The following is a 22,981-nucleotide window of genomic DNA, read 5'->3' as shown; positions in this document are numbered from 1 at the left end:
CAGACCATATAATCACCACGCGGTCGGCAAGCAATAGATACTCGTTGCACGAAGCCATCAATAGCAAGAATGTCTCGTCCTGAAGATATCCTCCCGCCAGATTTGTTCTACGACGATGTCGAATCTCGCAAATACACGACTTCCTCACGGATAAAATCCATCCAGGCGGACATGACCAACCGTGCTCTTGAACTCCTCGATCTACAGGAACCTTCCTTCATTCTCGACATTGGGTGCGGCTCAGGCTTGTCGGGAGAAATACTCTCAGGCGTAGAACCAGAGGACGGAGGACCGCACACCTGGGTAGGAATGGACATTTCAGCATCGATGCTGGCACAGGCATTGGAAAAAGACGTCGAGGGCGACATGTTGCTTGCAGATATTGGACAAGGCATACCATTCCGTGCAGGAACATTCGACGCGGCAGTTTCAATTAGTGCGATACAGTGGCTCTGCAATGCCGAAACCTCGGACGTGTCGCCGGAAGGCCGACTGAAACGCTTCTTTGATGGACTCTACGCAAGCCTACGCCGCGGCGGTCGTGCCGTCTGTCAATTCTACCCCAAAAACATCCAACAGCGAACGATGATCTCGAGCGCCGCTATCAAAGCAGGATTCGGTGCCGGTATTCTCGAGGACGACCCAGAGACCAAGAACGTCAAGGTCTACCTCTACCTCACAGTCGGCGGTGCAGACGTCACAGGAGCAGTACAGGGCATGGATGGTGTGGACGTGCTCGACGCGCGACGCCGGGAAATGCGCAGCCAACGCAAACGCGGTGAAGAGAAGAAGGGCAGCAAGGCCTGGATCATGCGCAAGAAGGCCCAAATGGAAGCCAAGGGCAAAGTGGTCAAGACGAGTTCCAAATACACCGGACGTAAGCGAAAGATTGCATTCTGAGAAGTCGAGCCCTGGTCCATTTCTCAAACGATCGCCCATGTTTTGCGCATGATTCTTGCAAGCCATACACCAACCATTATCTGGTAGCCTCCATGACTCGTCATCGCTCCAGACCCAACTTTCCGTAGAACGCAGGGCAAATCCCTCGAACCACAAAATACCCATACTCGTATGGCCAAAGGCGAGGTATGCCAAAACCCTGGGCGGCTACGCGCATGGGTTTACAGCTCTGGAGTCCATGTTACCCGGCTGCACGAAACTCGCATCCGATTCGCTCCAAGCCTCTCGGAGCGCACTGCTCATGACGCACCTCGCGAGACATTCTTTTGGAAGATGATGACCGCATACATACCAAACAGTCCAGCCGGCATCACGCAGCAAGGGATCGTCATACGACAACAAGTGGAATTCCACTGGTTCCGACATGGCGTGTGTGAGCGAAGTTTCACGATTTGCCCTGTCGTGGGCCGCACGGGGTGCGCACGCGCTGCTAAGCGCCCTGCTCGATCCCTCCCTTCCTCTACCCCACACGACGACGATCTTTGAGCGCAACACAGATTACCCACTTTCTCAAATTCCGTGATCGCCCACACATACACACACCGTTGTCAGGATCGTCATCAGAAGTCTAATGCGTGTGCGCGCGCTTGCGATATCATCCACGATTATCGTTCGCCACCAGGATCATTCGTGCGACGAAAATACGCACAGTTGCTGATGCCCCTCCCCCGTTGAAGCGCTTTCGACAAAGGCCGATGAGGCTCCTGCGCATTACAAAGACATGCATCACATTGAGGGTCTGGCGTAGAATGGTGGAAGCAAATGGAGAAGATCATCTTGTTTTTATTCGTCTGTATGTACAAACTCAAATCGCATCAAGCCGAGTTCCACCGTGAGGTGGCGTCTAGTCAGGGCTGTAGGTTTTTCGTCCTTTTTCTGCATTCGCTAATCGCCCAATTCAACTGTGAATTCCAACAAGGATAGATGATGAAAATGGCATGTGTCCATTTGCCGTGCCCTTCCTTTCCGATAGCTACGTAAATGATATAAATGCAAAAAAAGATCAAGCATAGGGGTATAGTGATGGCGCCAAAGATGTGACAAAAGTGGGGACTTTGCAGTCGGGTATGTAGCAGCCGTGGTATCGGAGACCAGGCTAGTAGAAAAAAAATATGATGCAATGCGCTGAAAGATGAGTTGGGGGATGCCATCGTGATTGTTGCGTACAGCGAGAAGACCAAATGTTCGGTTAGGCCTCAACAGCCTGGCCGTTGACCTGGACTTCGTAGCCGTTGCCCTTTTGCTGACGGGCTTTGGCGAGCATGAGCTCACGCATCCAGTCGATGCGATCGTCTTTGGAGTTGACGGCAAAGTGGTGGGTCTTAGCCAGGCTGGGACCTGCCAACAGCTTACGCTCGGCATTGGGCACGAGTTGGAAGGCGAAAGCGGTGTCGTCTTTGTCTTTGCTCTTCTCGCTGTCCGCCATCTTGATGTGGAACACCTTCATGGCAGCGCTGAGCTTGCTGTTTGAGGCGACGGTAGCACAGGCGACAGCGTACTTATCGACGTCGATGGTCTCGCGAGCCTGCGACGACAGACGAGCGTTCTCGTGCATTGCCAACTGAGTGCCCTTGAGCCGGAAGTGAGACTCTTGCCATTCGTGACGGAGCATTTTGGTCTTGCGCTTTCGCATCCATCCCGCATGGCTACAATCCGGTCCATAGCCAAAGTGCTTGGTCTCGGGCTCATCTTTGGCCGGGTCTAAAGTGCGTCGCCGTGTTGTCGACTTGGAGCGGGCGAGCTCATTGCTAGGTTTACGTTGCTCTTGGGAGGGTAGGACCTCGCCTTCCTTAAGGGCGGGAAGAGTCATTGAGGGGCGGCGCCAATCTTGTTTGCTTGTGCGGGAATTGCTCAGGCGCTTTGGTTGGTTGAACTGCATGTTCGGTGGTACTGACTGCGAGGCGTCCCGAGCAGGCGCGACCATCGGCGCAGCGATATACGGAACGTCCATCTCAGACGCAGGTGTGCCGAGACGGTAAATGGAAGCGGCGACGGGAGACGGTGATTCATCTTGCGATGAGAGCGACTCAGCCGACTGTAAAGGCTGAGATACCTGTGGTCCTGCACTGGCGGAGCGAGGGATGTTCAACTTAGGTAGGGCACGAGGTTGGTCACGCGAGGCCGGTGACGGTTCAGGAATGTAGGACTGTGCTGCTGGGAAGGGAGCAAGCACGTGCGTCGGGAACATCTCCAGGGTCGGCGAAGTGAGCGGGAAATCGTCAACTGGTGGTGCGAGCGGAGAATTCATGTGTTGAAAGTTCAGGAATTGCTTGACATTGTCTTGCGGGTCTCTGCTGCCTAGCTGGCCGAGCGTGCCTTGGTGAATGGCAAATTCTGGAGTTTGATCGAGGCCGAACAGACCCGATGACGCAACCACGGATGGCATGGCTTCGGAGGTTGGGCGGAATGGAATGTTGGCGATGCATTCCTGCACTGACGGCTGTAAAAGATGTGGGTTGGTGATGTGAACTTCTCCGTTACTCGCAGGGCTGTCGCAATTGCCCGAAACGACAATGCGGCCGTCGTAAGCTGTATCTGTTGGGAGCCTAGTGATCCCATATTCCTCTTTTAGCCGCTTGAGCTGTCTTTGCTGCTTTCTCCATTTCGAGCAGTTCTCGCCCTTTGCGCATTGATGCGCCTTCGGGAGAAGTTGTTCGATCGCGACGATCGAGACTGCTTGCGCTGGGAGAACATTGTCGACGCCGTCTGACTCTATGCGCCCTCGGCGGGCGCTGGCGCCTGCCGACTCGGGTCGAGTCGCTGATAGCGGCTCACTCTCGACGGGAGATCCGCCGCTTTGTCGGCTTCGGGTACGGCTCGCTGATCGTCTGGAGGCTTTGCTACCGGGTCTGCTTGTGTCGTGGCTAGCGTTCTGAAGAAGGCGAGCATTGTCGTCGTCACCCCGGAGTGAACAGATAGCAGTCCAGAGCTGATGGCGCTTGCCAAATGATTGAATGTCTAGTTCCTTCAAATCTTCAAATTCCAAGTCCAGTAAGACGGTTCCGTTGATGTCGTGATGCGCGAAGCTTTCGATGAGACTTGCATCAAGACCAGTGTCGTACATCCAGTCGATGACCTCTTGGGTGGACCACGACTTAATGTGAGCCTCAGGGTCATCTAGGAACTCATCTACAGTCTGTTCGAAGGCAGCTTCAAATGACAGGCCACCGAGAAATGTGGCTGTGCTTGGCGTTGCATTCGGGACAAATGTATCATCATCAAGCGGGAAAGGGTCGGATTTCGGTCCGATAATAGGCGACATCTGTAGCGCATTCTTGAAGTCAAACTCGGCGGACGCGGAGGAGAAGCGGAAGAGGTGAGGACCAGAAGGGCCTTGCACGGGTGTGAATCTCATCTGGAACTGGTCATTTTCGGTGACGACCGGATCCGGTGTTGGAACCTCGTTGTAGGATGAGACGGTGGTCTGACTTCTCCTTCGGTCATCATTCTGTCGTAGTGTCAGTAATTGACCAGGGAAGTATGTGGCAAAATGTTCGGCTCACCGATTCGAAGCTCGCTTTTCCAAATGCTGGCTCATCATAGTATTCGTCGTCATCGCTTCCGTCCTCGAAGTCGGTCTCGAAAAAGTCGGATTTAGGACGGGTATGGTTGATGTGTGATGGTAGCATGTTTGGTTTGTGTCGGAGAATTCCGCGCATCTCCGAGGGCGCGTGAGAAGTGATGGCCTGCATCACGAAAATGGTTGTTCTTGCTCAATACGGTCAGTCCGACAAAAACCGATCAGACGAGTTCGCCGCGGCTGATTTGGGAGGAGACCTGATCTTAAAGGTCTATCCAAAGGTGGTGCAGAGCCAGCAGTTACATGTAAAGAGACGGGTATATGGAGAGGGTCGCCAGCAGGTCTCCGTGTGCGGGTGGGTGCAGAGCAGGCCCTTTGTATGGGGAAGATCCCAATCAGTTTGTCGTCCTGCGAGTGTGTCCCACTTGCATGAACCAGTCAAGTCGTCGAGAGCTCGACTGCAGAACGGCAGCGGTGCAAAAGACCGTTTTGGGCGCCAAATAGATCATGGCCATCTTCCCTCGCATCACAGACCCTCTTCCTTCCTTCCATGCTGCACGAGCTGGATGCGACTTGGCCGTGGTGGGCGAGTGGGCGAGAGTGTGCGTGTGTGTGCGTGTGTGTGCATGTGAAGTCAGTAGCGTACTGCACCGTGTCAGGACTGGACGGGACAGAGAGCAGGTGGGTGTGCGTGTCTGCAGTGCTGTTGGCGGTGCTTTTGGTGCTACTGGAAAGCTTTTCCGCTTGGAACTGGTGACAGCCACTCACAGCGTTACTCCTTCCACGGCGGCTACACACCATTGGCCTGGAGTTACTCTTGCAATTTTGTCCACCTTGCCGTATGGAGATTAGTCGCTCGTTTGCATTTTGCAGGTGAGATGCTATCTTTGGCTCCTCATCACTGCATCCGTCAGCGATGTTCTGCTGTCCTCGAGGAAGGTTTGATTTGTTTCTACCCTCCCCTGTCAAAAAGATCGTGGAATGCATGCGCAGGAAACGCATCGCGAAAATCTACTTGCAGTACAAATTATCAGTCGCCTCACGCAGGGATGCCGAGTCCAATGGCGTACGACATATCTCTCATTCCTCGCTACGGACGCTATCGAGAAACTGTACTCCGTTGTGTGTACACATGAGCTATCCCGAAATGCGCACGCACGCACGTACGCGATGCGATACATCGTGCGGCTTCTCGGCAGGGCATCGGCACGATGCGAGCCCTCTTTTGGCACGATCGTTGCTCCTAATTTGGACCGCCAGAAAGACAAAAAGAGACTTTCCATGCACGGGCATTCACCTGCAGGTCAGCCTAGATACAGGACAGTAGTTTTCGTATGCATATTCGCTGCAGTCTCCTCATCGTCACCAACGGACTAGGCGGTCGCAGACAAACTTTGTACTTGGTGCCGGGGGCACTCGGCCGACAATGAGGTTCTCCTTGACGCTGCCGACTGCTGCATGCAGCCGCGGAGCCCGCGATGCGTCGGGTTAATGATGCAATATCATGATATGATTCACGTTGCTTATGCAGCGAGTCATCATAGTGCGTAGGCAATTTAAAATTGCTTCCCTGTTCAATGCTTTAGTCGACAGCAGCTCGCTGCAGGTAAGATCCGAGGAGGGCATGATCGCGGCAGTGTCATTGCCGGCGTGATGCGATGAAAACAGACTTCCGACGAGTCGCCCGGAGGCTTTCTGGGCGGTCGTTGGAAGGTTTCCTGAGCGGTCGCCTTGCTTACACCACGTTGGCGTGCACTTTGCAAGCGTACGCGATAGATCAAAAACCATCCGGAAGAATTCATTCATTGCGGTGTAGTAGTGTCCGCCAACATACGAGCTACTACCTTGAGCCGCGGCCGCTTTGAAGGCGACCTCGTCTATCGCGAATGGTACCACGGACGGACGGGCTCGCATTGAGGGTCCACGAAAGAACAATCCGTTCATGGCAGGCAGGCAACTAACGACACCTGACCCAATGGCTTAGCCGCTATCCCATTTCATGAGTAATTTGTGCCGGTGAATATGGTACGCCATGTCACGCAGCACGGTGCGGCCATAGTGCAATGCGAGACGGAATGTGTGTATTGGAGACGACAAATCCTCACAATTCAGATGTCATGTTCGCTGACATGACGGATTTTGTGACCGCTATTGCCTGAGCGAATATCGTGCTGTTGAGAACAATTTCGAACTATCACCACTCAGACATCGCTCTTCCGTTGGACGAGGACCTTGAGGGCACGATCCACGAGCTAGCTTTTAGAAATTTGACTGGCACGATCGTCCACCAGCCTCTCTTTCAAGAGGAAATCTCCACTCACGATGGTACTACTGTAGTGCCACCAAAGTGAGAGGATGAGAAAGTTTGGTTGGCCAACTCGGCCTGGCCACCAATGGCTTACGACGGCGATCCTTCTCTCACCGTTCATTGTTCCGATGCCAGCAATCGAGTCGTTGCGCACAATACCAAGACCGCCACCATGTGATAGAAGAAGTGAGCACTTTCCGGAAGAAGTCTATACTGTAGGGTCGTGAGGCGTGGCACAACATTCTCGTTGCTTCTTCTCGAACGGCGCATTGAGGAGCGGGTTCCATGATTTGGCATCACATCACAGCACATGGGCATGGCTTTAACATGGTATGCCACGAGCATCGGGCGTGGCGTGTCCTCCCGCTGCCAACAACGCTCTCGACCCTTCTGTCCTCTGCAGACCAACGAACATCGACGAGGGATGACGACGAGGTCGAGTTCCACTATTGCGCTGGACATGCGGCCTCGAAAGTTGCACGGTCGTAGCGCCCGCGAGTCAGCGGGAAGCATCTGTTCCACAGAATGTTTGCGCGCTCGCGTCAATGGAGATCGTCGCTCTGTGCATAGCCCGCCAGTCCCCTCGGATATTCGCATACTGTGTACCACTGTTCGATCGCGACCGCTCAACAGGCCGACACGAGGTGATCAGAAATCCGGTTGCCCACATGCTCTCAACCAACGGATACTGGCATCTCACATGGGAGTGGGACATGTGCTAAAATGCTCACATGGTGGTAAGACATTTCGTGCAGCAAGGCGTAAATGGTCGACCAAACTCTGTAAACATGAAACCCACCAATGCCCTGCTTGAAAGAGCTGCGCTCGACCGGCCGCCGGCGCTTGCTCGCGATCGGCCGAGTTGAGAAAATTGTGGAGGCGGGCGAGGAAAGGCCCTTGCAGCGAGACGGTCATCACTGTTGGCCTTCCGGGTATTTGACGACGCACAACGCACTTGCACTCAGCAAGTCGTGCGACCTTTGCCGGGATGTCTGGCGAGGTGTGTGTGCGTGAGTGTGTGTCTGTCTGTCTGTGTGTGTGAGTGTGTGGTGATGGTAGAATGCAGGCTGTATTTCGTAGTCTGTAGGCACGGTGGATCCCGGTCGGCTTTGTCTCCTGATTCGTTATCACAGTCCAATTTGGCGCCGCTTGATCACACACTATCGCATGTAGGCTTCGATCTCATCACACCTCTTATGATGTGTGGATGTCTTGTCCACCACTCAGCGCTTGGAGCATCATCTGTCTTTAGAACTCGTCACGCCTTTCGCCTCTCCATCACATGGACAAAATGGCCGAACGGACTTTCTCCGCCGTCGACCATGGACCATACACAGTGTCACAGTGCACATTCCGACCGCATCTTTGGTCAGTGCTTTCGTTGACATCACATTCACGTTGTTCCCAGTTCTATTGTAGGACAGGAGCAGTCTCGAAATGAACCGTGACTTCCAATTCGAGAATGATGACGGCCCTGGCGGGGAATTGTTTCTGTGAGACCCACATCCACTTATGTACGATACACACGAGATATCCCACAGCACATACCCGACTTTGTGTCGACTGGCCCAAGTCGTGACCGGCTTGAACGTTCCACTGACGTACAACATTGCACGCTGGCAGCCAGGGCGCAGAGATTGCACAGCCTTTAGAGAGGAACACTTGGCCGCGCATGCTTGCAGCACAGGAAGTCAATGCCAGATCTTGAAACCTGAATGTACAGCTGGGCTAGAGACCGGACTTTGGCCCCCGCCATGCAGAGCCGACACAGTTGTCCGTAGGTACGTGCCACAGGAGTGTGAAAGTAGGTACGCACAGTGAATCCATATCGCCATAACCTTCGCTCTCTCTATCGGACCTCCCCCACGTTGACGGACGGACACGGGACGCTCCGAACAGATATCGTCCGCACGCACCGTCAACGTTTCCTCAAGGTTCGAGCCACGCTGCTGCTGCCCAGTCATTGTTTCACCGCGACATGGACTCAACCGTCGAGATGCCGATCCAGCCAGAGGGCACGGGATTTCCAGCGCACCCGTGACCATCGCACGCAACTTATGCGGAGGCGGACCAGCGTTATGCCTGCTCGAGCCGAACCTATCTCTCGTTCAACTGTCCCGTGCCTCCCATCTGCCTGAGCGGCCTCAGCTGCCTCAGCTGCCTGGCTCATGCTCCAGTACGTCAGTGTTCTTCAGTTGGTGCGCCGTGGTCGACGTGTGGTCGCCGCCCGTGCCCGCCCTGTAGAACGATGCGTGCAGATGAATGGGGCGCAGAATCGAGGTCACAGGGGTAGGTAATCAAAATGGGTCTGGGGCAGGGCGAACGAATCGCACAATCACAGATTACGGTGGAATGGAATGCACATACGGCGGCGGAGCGAAGGCGTGAACCTCCCGAAGTCAAAGGAAATGCCCACGCCTACCGTGCAAGGATTAAGTTCGGCTGTTCTGCTCCCTCGAGCACTCCACAAGCAAGCCATAGTCCATACATAGCACAGGACGATACAAGTCGAGAGGAACTAGAGGGAAACCTAGGCTGATCGTGGTGTCGACGGGATGCACACGGGACTAGGTTTCATTAAATTGCGTGTTGTGTGAGAACCAGGCACGGGCCATGTGAGCGGGCGGGCCGGGACAGATCTGCAGCCACCACCGGACACACCACAAAACACCACAAAACACCACCAAACAGAAAGAACTTGGAGGACTAGAGTACTTTTGGCTGGTATCATAATGAGGGACAACGGCCAATAACCTTACAGTACACGACTCGAGAGGTGTAGAGGGAGGCACTGGGAGGGAGAGAAAGTGGAGAGTGACCTTCCAGGCTGCCCTGTCCCTTCCAAACCGACGACGAATTTAGCAGCCTTTTTTCTTCGATCTCCTCTCGCTCCACACACGGTTACAGTACACACACGCACATACATTCAGTCACTCGCGTTCACAGCACCCTGGCCTCATGCGCACACACACATACACACACATACGACTCCTCCTCCTCCTCCTCCACCACCACCATCACCACCTTCATCATCATCATCATCAGGCGTGCACACCACGATCATGTACCGGAGTCTAGTACATATGGATCTTCCTTCCTCCATAGAGTTTAGTTCCCCAAATGGAAAAAAGAAAGGATCCACCACCCGGGCTGCTCCAGTGGCTTTCTCCCTCCTCCCATGGGCTATGCGGCCGAAACCTACTAAGAATAGAATGAGGGCCATTTATGGTGCATTTCTTTTCCCGGTCAGTACTTAGGTGTGCAGCACACATCGAAGGTGGACACGGTACGCTGGACTATAAGGTTGGTGCTTTCGTCTGTCTCATTCCTCGGACTGGCCCAGCAAGTCGTTGATCGATTGATTAATTTGCCGTCATTTTTTCTTGTTCACTATTGTTTGTCGCACGCTTGCTGGTCAAGCTTCTGTACCCTGTTCATTAAACATATCGCTTTGCCCTGCCCTTCTTTTCTGTCGTCTGTCGATTTCGAGGGCCTCTTTTTTGACGTCTCTCTTTCTGATCTTCATCCTCCCTCATTGCCATCATGTCTTCGCCTTCAGTGTCTCCGACCCTTTCCAAGGCCAAGTTGGCCTCGACCAAGGGCATGTCTGCTGCCGAGGCAAAAGCTATGCACCGTCGATCACGATCAGGTACGTCGGTTGGGAACTTCTGGGCGACGGCTGGCAACGTTGCAGCGTCGGATGAGGGGACTGACAGGACTCACAGGGTGCTTCACATGTCGTCTGCGACGGAAGAAGTGTGAGGAGGGCAAGCCGTCATGTAAAGCCTGCACTCACCTGGGACTTCGTTGCGACTACAAGCGGCCCATGTGGTGGAGCAATTCCGAGCAGCGGAAACAACAAAAAGAAATCATCAAGAACATCATCAAGCGAACACAATTAGCAAAGAAGTCCGCTCCTCCACAACCTCTACCTCTTCCTTCGAGCACACCTCCAGGCCTCACTCACTCGGTACCCACCTCGGCAGAGGTTCCCTTTGCAAAGTCATTCCCTCCAAACAGGCGTCCCTCACACGACTCGCCTTACTCAGAATGCGACTTCAAATATACTCCTGAGCTAGGACAATTTGCCATGCCTCCTCCACCTCAAGCTTACCTTCCCTCACATGGCCAGTACCCCACGATATCACCATACGAAGTTGACATCAAGACCGAACGTCAAATTTACGTCAATGACATCCCGACCCGGAAAGACTCGACCATCTCCACATTCAGCACATATCACTCGCCGCCGCTAGCAAACGGCGTGCAGTCGTTCTCTGGCGACAGCTGGGTTCAACAAGAACACTTCGAGAGCATGACAGAACAGTTCACCGAGGAGCCTGTCGACTTCAATTTCTTCGAGTACCCTCACGAGCCTCAAGGACCAGACCACGAGACCATCATCAATGTCGACGACAACGACAAGTACCTGCTAAGTCATTTCATCGACAAGAACATGAAGTTGATCTTCCCGATCCTGGACGTCAATCAGCATGGCTCTGCACGATCCGACGTGATTCTTCCTGCGTTGGAATCAAATCAGGCATATCTACATTGCTGCCTCAGCGTCGCTGCCGAGCACATGAAGGCGACTGAGCATGTTGACGGCGAACAGATCAACGCCGACATCCTCCGTCATCGCTATGGCGCCATCCAGGAGTTGTGTGCGGCTTTGCAAGCCGACGCAAATCATACATCGACCCTCGAAGCGACCCTGGCCATGATCTTCTTCCAGACCACTGTCGGTCGACCCAGCGACGCCGTCGCCGATATTCCCTGGTACTCGCACTTTGCCGCCGCTGTGAACCTCGTGAACAAGCTCGAATTGCCTTCGGCGGCAATCAGCGCCGCCCGACTGGATCAGCGACCTCCCTTCAACATGACGTTGTCCGCTTGGATCGACATCCTCGGTGCGACCATCGTGGGCGAGAACCCTAACTTCGCCGACACATATCGCGAACTCAATCTTGCCGACAAGTCGGTCGGGCTCGCGGAGCTTATGGGTTGCGAAGACAAAATCATGTTCCTGATTTCGGAAATCGCCTGCTTGGATGTGCAGAAGGCAGACGGCCTCCACGACATGTCTCTGTGCAAGTACGTCGAGTATCTCGCGCAAGAAATCCGCGCAACAGAAGCCGCTTCCGATCCCGTCGCCAACTGCTTCAACACAACCGGCGCAATCCGTCCGCGACAGCTGACCACCAACCTGACCGCCGTCTTCCGTGTCGCCGCTCGCATCTATCTGTGCACTCTTGTACCGGGCTACTTCCCTGCGCAAGCCAGCATGTGCCACCTGGTACAACAATTCACCGAGCTCATGGACTTCATCCCCGCCGGCCCCGAAGGTTTCGATCGGAGTCTGGCCTGGCCATTGTTGATGGCGGGAGCCAACAGCGTCGCGGGTTCAACGTTCCGCGTCATGCTCGCGGAACGCTGCGGGTTGCTGGGCGACGCCGCAAATTTCGGCTCACTGGGCCGCGTGCGCGAGCTCCTCGCCGATGTCTGGGCCATGAACGATGGACTTCAACCCAACTTCCCGGCTGTGCGCTGGCGCGATGTCATGAAGCAGAAGAACTGGGAATACCTGCTGATCTAAGCTTCGGCACCACCCACGCTGCTGCTGCCGCCGCTGCTGCCGCCTGGTCATCATCACCCAGGCCGTTGCACAGCGCGCACATGACCTTACGAATACACCGCCGCCTTGTGACACTTTCTCCATTCATCATTTTCTTTCTTTTCTCTTTGCGATGCATAGCGACGGCGCAGGAAGCCTGCCATCATTTTTTTTTGTGGCTTTCTGAGGGCTTATCTTTTGATCCCCGCTCTCGAAGCGATCCGCCCGTCACTACGAACCTGACGGCTTTGGATGATGAGGCGGCTATGTACTGATGGGAATGCGATATGGGAGGGAAACCCCTGGGGAACTACCGATCCGGTGGAACCAAAAAAAAACACCACACACTTGAAACCGAAACTCGGGCCACTCTCGAGTTCTCTCTTACTCCTTTTCATTTAACAGTCTACTTTTTGATCGGAGCGGGAAGATAAAAAGAAAAGGTCAGGTCGTCAATGACTTCGACAGCTTGCAAGATTTTCTCCGAAGGCGATTTCTATCGTCTCGGGAGGAGTGCCCGAGATCTTCTTCCCTCCCTTCCTACGATACCCACGGATGGCGTTCTGCGAAGCATAGATTTGGGAGAGAGAAAATGCGATGGCCCTTTGCCGGCCTCGCAAATTCTCCCTCTTTTTCAATTTAACAAATTAAAAACCATGGAAGGAGTTCGAATATTTATTTGGGACGTTTCAATCCAGTCGATGTTTTGTTCAATAACTCTTTTTGGGCATTTTTTCGGTCCGCGGCCATGTAGTTCGGCAGCTGCTTTGCTGCTTTGTTTGAGAGAATTCTCTCGCATAGTTTAGATCTCGATATCGTGAATATACAGGCGTAGCCCATCTCATCATGTGGCGGCGTGAAGCCCTCATTCTCCGGCAACATGTGGTCCTCAACACAATCTCTCCCTCGTCGTCCACTCTCTGAATGCACTCACGGCGAGACAAAACACCCAGCAGCGCAAACGCAATTCTCGAGCCTTCTCCATCCTAGCCGCCGTCATTCCACCAACACATCATCTCCAAAAAATAACGGGTGATATTCAGGCCCACTCCGCTCCTATCGTCATCATACATCATACATCATGCATCGATCCACCAACATCTCACCTTCCCGTGCCGTAAATCCATCTAACACTTTCCCGAGGGACATTTTTTCCGATCTTCGACTCAGCCTCACTCTGGAACTGTATGCCCAGGGCCCAGCCGCTCCCCAGCAAATTCCAACGGCGAAATTGTGCCGTTCACGATGATAAGCCGGCAGGTGGCCTAAATGATGAGGGCTGGGATCTAGGCGCCAGAAAGCGCAATGAGAGGGAGCTGGTGGTTTCGGACGTCCAACTCCGGGGTTTGATTTTTTTTCCTTATTCCTTTCTAGACCGATTGGGGGATTTGGTTTACGATTTGGGAAACGATCGCGGCGGTCTTCTTCGACTATCTAGGTAAATATTGGATTCAATCTATGTGGGTTTGGAGCTTTTATGATCTAGCTCGTGTCTTACAGTGGAGGGAGTCTGGCGTGTGAGGTCACGTCTGTCTCTCTCTCAGATCATGCGCTCACCGAGTCATGATCGAGAGCGCCATGGTACAGAGACTTCATGCTATCTACTGGATCGTTCAGGACGTCAAAGGCACGTGAAAGGCAGATTGTCATCACGATCCATGGAACTCAGCACATGTCTCCCACATCCCGCATGAAGCCCGCCCGTGTAATGATTGCGGGATGAACGAGGGGTAAACACTACAACTTGGAAAGAAAGAGAAAAAGGGGAGGCTGCCCGCGCGCGCCCGCTCGTTCGACTGGACGATGCGATGGATGCGGGTGGAGGGAGGGAGTGAGGGGCTAAAAATAACTGCCGTTCGATGGACGACATTAGTTTTATGCAAGCGCTTCTGCATGTGCATCCGTCTTGTCACGCTTGTCTCTCTTTCTCCCTTCATTCTTCCAGTGCTTCCCTCCCCGAAGTACCTATTCCCCTCGTCCACTTCCGTTTACCTTTCGACGACCTGGGATACTGCATCCGTGCGACAGATGAGGGACACTGTCGGCTTGTTTCACATGTCTTAGCACAGAGGCCGTTCGTACATGTAGTTCATGGGTGAGGTGGTCCCCATCACGCGTGGGCTCGAGGCATTTCCGTGTATAGCAGAACCCGCCGATGTCATTATAGGCACTGTACGAAGCATCGTATATCATCATCATATATTATGTACTGGAGTCGCTTCTCGGCACGAATTGTCGGCATTTCGCAGACAGCCCTGGAAAGTCCGTAGTCCTGAGCGGGTTGGAATGAGTGATCCACATTGCTGCATGATGATCGCTGCTCTACGGGAAACAAGAAGCATCCTTCCATCCCGATGATGCGACTGTCGCCTTTATCCCTCCTCCAAAAGACTGGAGGATCGTGCTGTGCCGCGGTGCTGACTTGCTTGTCATCTGGCCGCCGGCCTTGTATGCTCGTTCTTCTTTGCTCGAGTCCAGTGTGCCGCTCGCCACCGCCTGATGATGATGATGATGATGACGACGACACCGGTTCTAGTCGTTGAACACGATCATCTTGGCAATAAGTACAGCAAGTGGCAAGTGGTGAGCGAGGAGGCGTACTGTAGTGCAGCTGGTGAATTTTCTTGTTCGATCCTGGCGACGATAATACGAGACGTCTAGACAAATGCCTCTCCCACTCTTCTCGGCACATGTAGACGATCCCCTCTAGAACATCACCAAATCAATCCAATCTGCGGTGGTTTATTCCATAGGAAAAACCCCTCCGCCGGCAAACGCCGCCTGCCTTTGCTTGATTGATGCCGACTGACTGATTGACTGATTGACAACCAAAGTAAGTCAATACACTTTGTGACAGGCGCACATCATGAATCACTTGGTCACCATTATCACCAGCATCGAAGTTGATGATAACGTCGACGACGACGATGATGATCACATTGGCCGATCATTGCTCCCCGACGACGAGCGCGACTCTCGAAGCCATGCGCTCCAGAATACCCCCGTTCCCTCTAAAATTACAGGGTTCCAAGGTTGACACGCACCTGCCGCAACTAGACTTCTTCTCTGATTCCCTTTAGTGTGCCCCGCTGTCATTCACAGGCCAAAACGCACCTGTGATCGACCGCGCCGCCACTAACACAACACTGCTGCTGGACCATTTCCAAGGTTTCTTTCCCAATTATTATTATAATTGCAGACCGATCCAGGCGATCGCGCGGTTGAACTCTCTGCTTCTACCTTCGCGTTGCGCATATCATCTATATACTCCCTACTCACCTCCATATTCACCGAAGGCGCCTTTCCATCGCCTGGTGTCGGCCTTGAACGTTGATTAAGGGTGAGTCTGCTGCGTGCTGCTGCTGCCGTCGCCAGCGCTGCATCTATCTGGCTTTGGGGCACCACTACTGTGACGCTCGCCTCCCGCGTTACAGCCCATCGTGGCTGGCTGCTTGTGCAATTGACCCATCAAAGGGCCACAACGCGACAAATATCAAACACCTTCACTGCAGAGTCCGACTGTTTCCCTTGCGATAGTTGCTACTTTCGACCAAATTCAGAAGATGGCGGCCACCGACGCGACCGGCGGCCGGCCGCGCTTCGAGCCCGTTGACACATCCTTCGGTACCGGCTTCCGCGATGACGTCGAATCACCCTCCCTGTCCAGCAGCAACGCCCTCGCACGTTTCGAATTCGAGCCGGGCAGGAGCAAGGAGGGCACCAAGGTGCTCATGGTGGAATGGCAAGAGGATGCGACTTCACGCGCCATCTCGGCAGATTGGGAGATCAGCTGGGACGGCAAGAAAACAGTCTTGCCCGCCAAGGACTCTCAGAAACAACAGGCGCAATCGCAACGCCCACTGACCGCCAGTGAGCTTGCTGATGAGCCCATCAACCGGATGTATTTCCTCCTCCTTCCTGGCATGCCGATACCTACCACCGTCCGCTTGCAGAAGGGCCCGACTCTCGCCTGGCGCACCAACCCGCTTCCTGCCATCTTCGCACCAGAACTCGGCGCCACGGCGCTCGAATCCGGCAAGAAGGGCGTTCTACATACCCACTGGGCCAAGAAGCGCCTGCAGGTCTTGCAGGCGGAGATATCGGCAGAGGAGCGCAACAACTCCGAAGGCGTCGGCCTGGAAATGGCTCGCGCAGAGATGGAATGGATCGAGCAAAATTTCGGCGTACAGGCTCGGCCTGTCAACATCTCCCTTGACACCACCGGCGCAGGCGCCACGACAGGCGTCAGCGATGTGAACAATCTCAACACTCCGAGCAGCCCGCGCAGTCCCGGTGGCGGCCGTCTGATGGACAAGCTCAAGGGCCTGAAACTCGGCACCAGTGATCGGGAGCTTCAAACACCTCTGACGGCCACATCGACCGCCGCCGGAGCTTTCTCAGACATGCACAATCCGCTCAGCCCAGAGACCTCCGATGTCGCCGTCGGCGGCGGCGGCTTCGGCAGCTTCCTCGAGCTGAAGGGCGCCGCACCAACCTCGAGTCTCGCGGCCAAACCCGCCCAGCAGCCCACGGGTGCGCCACGGCGAATGGTCGCGGCGCGGCCGCCTGACTCATTTGGCGCAGGTGGCGCGCCGGGCAGCATGGCGTCACTCGACGCTGCGTTCAGCGACGTGCCATTCCAGACGCCGGCCTCATCTACGGCCCCCACAGCCGCCGACGAGGATGACGACGACGATCTCTTCGCGTTACCGATGAGCCCGCGCAGTCCGGAGATGACCAAGAGTCCGTTCAGCTTCGCGGCGCAGGATGTCGGGCGGTATGCCAAAGGCGAGCGAGCGTGAGGGATAAGAAGGGATGGGATTCTCAGAAGACGGCATTTGCGATGCTGTGGAAATGACGGAAAGAAGCTCCACTGGCACTCACCAGTACGTCCATCTCCTCGAAGCTAGGTCAGCAGTGGGCTTCGAGTCGCAATTTTGGGCGATCTCGATTGATGCGAGCACACAGGCACAGGGCCGATGGCTTGGAAATCAGCACTGGCGTGGTCAATGGCCTGGGCTTGGTGTTCATAAGGCTCTTGGAGAAATGTCGCTACAAAGCTTTTAAGGGAAATGTCAAGGGTTCTCAACCAAGGCTTAGGCACAATATACAAGCTCATCTCGAACGTTCCAAGGGCGTTCGTACGCATGGGGCGCAGTCCCAAGACACTCTTGCTCCGATAGATGGACGCTGGGGTAGGCATAATGGACATTTCCCAGGAAACCAGAGGAGCAGGAGCCGGCACGGATCTTTGTTTCCCCGCCTCATCAGCATTACGATAGTGGCCATCATTGGGTTGACACCAGTCCCAAGAGGTGGAAGGGATGGCAGGTCTTGTCTCTTTCATGGGGAAGAAATCACGAATATTCTTATGTATATACCACCATCATCACCACCACCATCATCATCATCATCATTGTTGTTGTTCCATCTACCATATGAAACCCCTCCGTCAAATTTATCGGCGTGAACATCACCCTTACGTCGAATCGTTTTTTCTATCATCACAGTCGGCATAGCGCGTGGGGACGAGATCTCCAGGGTGCATACATAGCTCGTAGAGGGGGAAGGGGGAAGGGCATATGGAAAAGACAGGCGTCGATGAAAGCGTATCGTAATTGGGAATCGCCCATCCGCAGAAAAGAAAAAAGGGAGCTTGCGAGTTACTCGTTTCTTTTCCTTTTTGAGAGAGAGAGAGAGAACTAAGAGGATAAAAAAGTCTCCCCGATATTGCCTCAATCGAATACAACCTGCCGCTTTTTCTTCTTCTTCGTTGCAGGTCTCGCCGCCTCCTCCTCGCCTGCAGCAGCAGTTTCAGTGGGAGGGCCACCATCATCACGATGAGATCTCTCTGACACAACCGCCGCGCCAGCAGCGGCAGAGCGCTCCTCCCCGTCTCCGGACGAAACCTTCTTTTTCTTCTTTTTCTTCTTCTTCTCCTTGTCCTCCCCGGCGGGCTGTCCTTCCTCGTCGTCGGCAGCAGGGACTTTCTTCTTGCGGGGTTTCTTCCGCTTGACCACTGTCGTCGTCGCCTCGTCGTCATCGTCCTCCCCGCCGACGCGTTCCTGCGCCCGTTGCATTTGCAGGCGCAGTCGTTCGACTTCCTTGAGCGCTTGCGCCATGGCGGCTTCTTCGGCTTGGCGCCGTTCGATCTCGAGGGGGTGGAGGGGCGCGTTCCCATTGGCGTCGTCGTGGGATGTGAGGGAGAGGGCGGAGAGGCCGCTGCTGTCGACCTCCAGGAGGGATTTCTTGGGCCGATTGGGGCCGGAGAGGAGGCTGGGGGGCTTGAACGAGGAGGGGGTGCTGCTGTCGTTGTCGTCGAACGTTTCGTCGCCGGCGATTTCGAAGTGCCGTTTTGGTTGGCGCCGGTTGGGTTTTCCGATGGCTTGGGAGCGCGGGTTGGCGGTGCCGGCGAGGTCCTTGGGATCGAGCTGGAGCTCGAGGACGGGGATGGCGTCGACGTCGAGCTCGTCTCCGTTCGCGGCGTGAAGAATGTTGTGCATTGGGGTCGAGATTCCCGAGCCTCGATCGGAGTCGATATAATATGGATCGTCCCGATATCGTTCACGACGCTCAGCTTTCTTTCGCTCAATAGCTTCTGCTGTGAGTGGTTCATCACCAGCATCTTGGTATGAAGCATTTCTGTTGGAGGCCGGATCATCGAGGAGTTCAGCGGCGGACTTTTGTACGACGACCGGAATGCCGGCAGCTCTGTCGTGGTAGAAGCGATACACCTCGTTGTTGCTGTCTTCATAATCCGTGTCGTACTCTGCTTGCGCTAGGAGCATCTGTAGATTGCTGTTGATGGGCGAATCGAGATCGAGCTCGTCAGGCTGTGGCACCTTTCGCAACGCCGCAGCGGCGACTGGGTTCAATTCTGTGCCTGAGAAAAGCGCCGGTATCGCCTGCGTTAGGAGGAGAGGTGGCTCAGCATAATTTTCGTCAGCCGACTCGGTTTGTTGCGATGCAACAGCCTCTGATGCAAGCCGCATGAGGTCAAGATACTCAACAGCTCTTTCCTGAACATCTAGATTCGGATGCAATGTCAGAGGCTCTACGAAATTAATGATTCGTGCGATGAACAACGTCGTGGTGGACCTTCTTGTGGTCGTCCAGGAGGCTTCCTGACTACCTGTCAATACAGCAAAGACTTTCGGCACTGCTTGTAGGTAGCTGGTCAGAGCCTTCGCTGGTAACTGCGCACTGGATGTGTGAATCAGAGATGTGAGTACGGCTTCCGGGTCGGGCAGCATGTTTGCGTATTCGCCTGCTATGAAAGCCGCAGCGATAAGAACGTCTTGTCCGCCACTGCTGCCAGCAGGGAAATTTCGCTCTCGACGGTCAAATAGAAGAAGCGACTGCGCAGCGGCGGCGGCTTCTGGACGAGCTGCTTTTACACGAACCGCGACGTTCAGAAGCTCTGCACCAATGGCATTCGCCACACTTGACTGATCAAGGTTTGTCGTTTGACTAGAGCCAAAGCGCCCAGCAGATGCTGTTGACGGACACTGCTTGACGAGCTCAACGAGCACGCCAATGTACCATTCGAAGTCGTTCATGTTGGTGTACGTGTCTCTTGAGCACATTTCCAGTATGCGTTCAATGACTGATGTACGATAATCGTCAGGTAGGGGAGGCGTCTGTGATGCTGCCTTCTGCCTGGCCTTGACTTTGGCCGCCGCGGCATCCTCCTCATCATCTGCCATTGGGACAATCTCGCTGTGCATACCACGATCTTCTGTCGCTTCTTCAGCTGCAGTGGCTCTGTCGGCGGTGCGAAGTTGCTTTAGTAGCCGCTCAACTACGATCTGCAAGTTATAGGCGCTGACCATGCCAACGACAAGATCCAGGGCGCGCGTTCTGATTGAAATATCACCGTCGTCGATACACTCCATGATGACATCTTGATGTTGTGAGACAATGTCGGCATGCGAGTTTGTGATCTTGGTGAAGGCCAGTAGAGCCACGTAGCGAAGATTTGGGTCTCCCTGAACTACAAGCATCGCCCGCAATTTGTTGACGCACAGCCGAGCAATCTCATCTCCCTCCGTCGTCCCTCCAGCAGCTTCCATGATGCCGCCCTGGATGATGCCGTTTATGCATTCGTAGAGAAGACTCATTGCCGGGGTGGTCTTGATGATGGAGGTCAATGGCGGCAGTAGCTTCTTCACCAACCGCGGCTCCAGTGGTGTCAAAACAGAAAATAGCTTTATGATCTTGATGGCCATCCAGTTGTTTCCACCTGCTGTCAACAGCTCAAACAGCCGTGGCGCAAGTGGTAAGAAGTCCTGTGGTCGCCTCCATCCTAGCTCGCAAACGACGTTGACAATGGCAGCCGTGACGCTGGGATCCTCGTTCTCGTCGAGAAGATGTTCCTTGATCTTGGGCCAAGCTGGGCGCAAGGTCTCTGGGTAGACGAGCGCCAGGCGGTACAGCGTGACAATGGTCTTTTTCCGAATGGCTGGATTTGAATGTGACATGCGCGGCAGGAGATCCGTGAGGAGAGAGTTGGCCATGGACGGACTAATGACATGCGGAATGGCAACTAGCGGTAGGCTCATCAATATCTTATCTGGCGAATTCAAATCCTTCTTCAACAGATTCTCCGCCAACATCAACACTTCCGTGTCTGGCCGGAAGCTCTGCACCGCTGCAAGATAGCCTACTCTCTTCTGCAGATACTTTGGCGATGACATGACCTCCAGGACGTTGAAAGACGCCCACGACATGTCATGGCCGAACATTTCGAGGTATACCAGCTTCAGCAGGGCCGTCGCCTTCTGATCCATATCCTGGCTCTTGATCTCTTTCCGACATTCTCGCAAGCTATCCTGAATGTATGCCCGCTCATTGCCCTTGTGGGCACGTAGCCCACGGATGAGCTGGTAGATGTCCTTCTCGAACATTTTGAAGCTGCCCGCCGATCATTCCATCACCGTGTTTCGAGTTGGTGTACTTCCGTATATCGGACCAAGGCGCTCTGTCTCCGAAGCAATGGTTGCGAGCCCAGCATTGTGGCTTCACGCCTCGACACAAGTTCTTAGTAGATTTACTGGCCCGGACTTGTGTAAAAAGCAGTCTGTGTGGACAGTTTTCCCTGCGGACTTGCTATCTAGTGAAATTCGCGTCTCTAAATTCCGCGGATGCTTGTCGCGTGGGGCATCACCACTCGAATTCCGCCGGTGAGATATCTGAGGTCATTCATCTGCCCGGGCTGACGCTGCCCCAGCTACAACCCTATTGACATATTAGGGTTCGTATTGCCCCAGCAATCGGTGAATATAACACGCACCTTGGAAGCTGTCCACGGGTGGCATGATCTGAAATGGTTCAAACCTGATGCTGGGGTGAAAATGTACATTCGATCTGTACTGTAGGGCAGTACATAATGATTATCGTCGACCGTCAAGGCTCTAGAGTAAGATGTTGATACTTGCTGGACGTAGGCTCCAAACTCTTTTTGGCTTGTGCAAGCTCCTCTGCGACCAGCCTCACCACCATTTCCAATGTGCATTCCACAAACATCAGTACTCTCGGTGAGTTACAGTGTCCCTCAGTCTCCGCCTAGTTAAACAGGAAACACACAACCCGTACAATATGACTGACGTATATGACCGCGACCGAGGTCTCCTGGTACGGATTGGAGGGTGAGATCTCGTTCGCACCGGGATACCGATACCTCATGTCACCGAAATGTGAAACATCGTAAATATCAAGATCAAGCCGAGCGGCGAGCTTTTCACAAGTCATCTGTCATTTGGTTGAAAATTGATATGACGCCCACAAGAAGCGACTCGGTCGCAGCTCCACGACCTACAGAGCAAGCTATTCACGGGTCGGTTCCATCCAAGATCGAATGGTTCGTTGGTGTACAGAGACGCAAACTTCCCACGAGCGCGCATCGCGACGTCTCGAATGGATGATCACGTGTGTGCGCATGCAAAGGCTATAGAGAGCATTGGTGCGACTCGTCCGACGGTACTCTCGACGCCGGAGCACGAGCGATGGCCCAAGCACGACAAGAGTAGTACAGTGTATGGTCAGACCCTCCGCTCGCGGCTCGAGGTGGGCACGGTGGGATCACACACATCAAATGTCGGTCTGTTCAGTATGTACTGTTCAGTATGTACTGTACCATCTGTTATGTATTCTCCGAACAAGCTCGAGCAACCGTGGAAAGTACGACACGTGAGGACCAGAACCAGAGAAGGAGCAGTGAGACACACGTTGTTGCGCATCCACACACCACCTGGGCACCCACGAAGGTGTGTGAAGTAGTAGTACACCCTGCAAGACAATATATTGCGTGGAAAGCAAGGAAAAGCGAGATGAAGTCTGTTTGGCGCCCTGGTTTGTGATTTGCTGTGTGCTAGCTGTGCCGGACCGAGCTGCTTGACCGTTCTAAGCATCAAGCGTGCATAAGCCCTCGACCCTCAAGGTGGGCACTCGCAGCTGACAGGGCTCCACCACCAATCGTTTCTGTCACATCCTTTTTTGGCGTGTGATTGTGATACCTCACTTGTCCCGTCCCCAGCGCCTAAAACTTGCGTGTCGTCCGAGAGCTCCTCAACCCGCCGGC

The 22,981-nt window shown here is 54.2% G+C and overlaps 7 protein-coding genes across 7 annotated transcripts; 4 read left to right on the top strand and 3 right to left on the bottom strand.

The window, feature by feature from the left end:
- Window positions 1-69: 69 nt before the first annotated feature.
- Window positions 70-900, top strand: K489DRAFT_316463 (methyltransferase domain-containing protein; the record flags this gene model as incomplete). The annotated part of the gene is made up of 1 exon (XM_033601166.1): window positions 70-900. One exon carries the CDS (start codon window positions 70-72, stop codon window positions 898-900), a length of 831 nt encoding a protein of 276 aa, XP_033461320.1.
- Window positions 901-1,717: 817 nt separating this feature from the next.
- Window positions 1,718-4,897, bottom strand: K489DRAFT_335531 (uncharacterized protein). Its single transcript, XM_033602188.1, has 2 exons — window positions 4,464-4,897; window positions 1,718-4,408 (listed from the first exon to the last, which is right to left on the bottom strand). Exons 1-2 carry the CDS (start codon window positions 4,650-4,652, stop codon window positions 2,150-2,152), a joined length of 2,448 nt encoding a protein of 815 aa, XP_033461319.1. The 5' UTR covers window positions 4,653-4,897; the 3' UTR covers window positions 1,718-2,149.
- Window positions 4,898-6,889: 1,992 nt separating this feature from the next.
- On the bottom strand, window positions 6,890-7,160 carry K489DRAFT_378704 (uncharacterized protein). The gene has a single exon (XM_033604462.1). It carries the CDS (start codon window positions 7,104-7,106, stop codon window positions 6,906-6,908), a length of 201 nt encoding a protein of 66 aa, XP_033461318.1. The 5' UTR covers window positions 7,107-7,160; the 3' UTR covers window positions 6,890-6,905.
- A 3,255-nt stretch (window positions 7,161-10,415) lies between these two features.
- On the top strand, window positions 10,416-12,384 carry K489DRAFT_387801 (uncharacterized protein; the record flags this gene model as incomplete). Its single annotated transcript, XM_033606359.1, has 2 exons — window positions 10,416-10,437; window positions 10,514-12,384. The coding sequence occupies 2 exons, from the start codon at window positions 10,416-10,418 to the stop codon at window positions 12,382-12,384; spliced, it is 1,893 nt and encodes a 630-aa protein (XP_033461317.1).
- A 3,581-nt stretch (window positions 12,385-15,965) lies between these two features.
- On the top strand, window positions 15,966-17,204 carry K489DRAFT_316921 (uncharacterized protein; the record flags this gene model as incomplete). The annotated part of the gene is made up of 2 exons (XM_033601200.1): window positions 15,966-16,935; window positions 17,074-17,204. The coding sequence occupies 2 exons, from the start codon at window positions 15,966-15,968 to the stop codon at window positions 17,202-17,204; spliced, it is 1,101 nt and encodes a 366-aa protein (XP_033461316.1).
- K489DRAFT_178900 (uncharacterized protein) lies at window positions 17,096-18,005 on the top strand. The gene is made up of 2 exons (XM_033599443.1): window positions 17,096-17,288; window positions 17,371-18,005. The coding sequence occupies exons 1-2, from the start codon at window positions 17,218-17,220 to the stop codon at window positions 17,870-17,872; spliced, it is 573 nt and encodes a 190-aa protein (XP_033461315.1). The 5' UTR covers window positions 17,096-17,217; the 3' UTR covers window positions 17,873-18,005.
- Window positions 18,006-18,137: 132 nt separating this feature from the next.
- Window positions 18,138-21,639, bottom strand: K489DRAFT_354097 (Adaptor protein complex AP-3 delta subunit; the record flags this gene model as incomplete). The annotated part of the gene is made up of 2 exons (XM_033602492.1): window positions 18,264-21,639; window positions 18,138-18,197 (listed from the first exon to the last, which is right to left on the bottom strand). Exons 1-2 carry the CDS (start codon window positions 21,306-21,308, stop codon window positions 18,138-18,140), a joined length of 3,105 nt encoding a protein of 1,034 aa, XP_033461314.1. The 5' UTR covers window positions 21,309-21,639.
- Between the last annotated feature and the right edge of the window lie 1,342 nt (window positions 21,640-22,981).

This window comes from Dissoconium aciculare (genome assembly GCF_010015565.1).
Source record: "Dissoconium aciculare CBS 342.82 unplaced genomic scaffold K489scaffold_4, whole genome shotgun sequence".
Classification (NCBI taxonomy): Eukaryota; Fungi; Ascomycota; class Dothideomycetes; order Mycosphaerellales; family Dissoconiaceae; genus Dissoconium; species Dissoconium aciculare.
The sequence above is the reverse complement of the archived record's forward strand: the minus strand, read 5'-3'. Positions and strand labels throughout refer to the sequence as shown.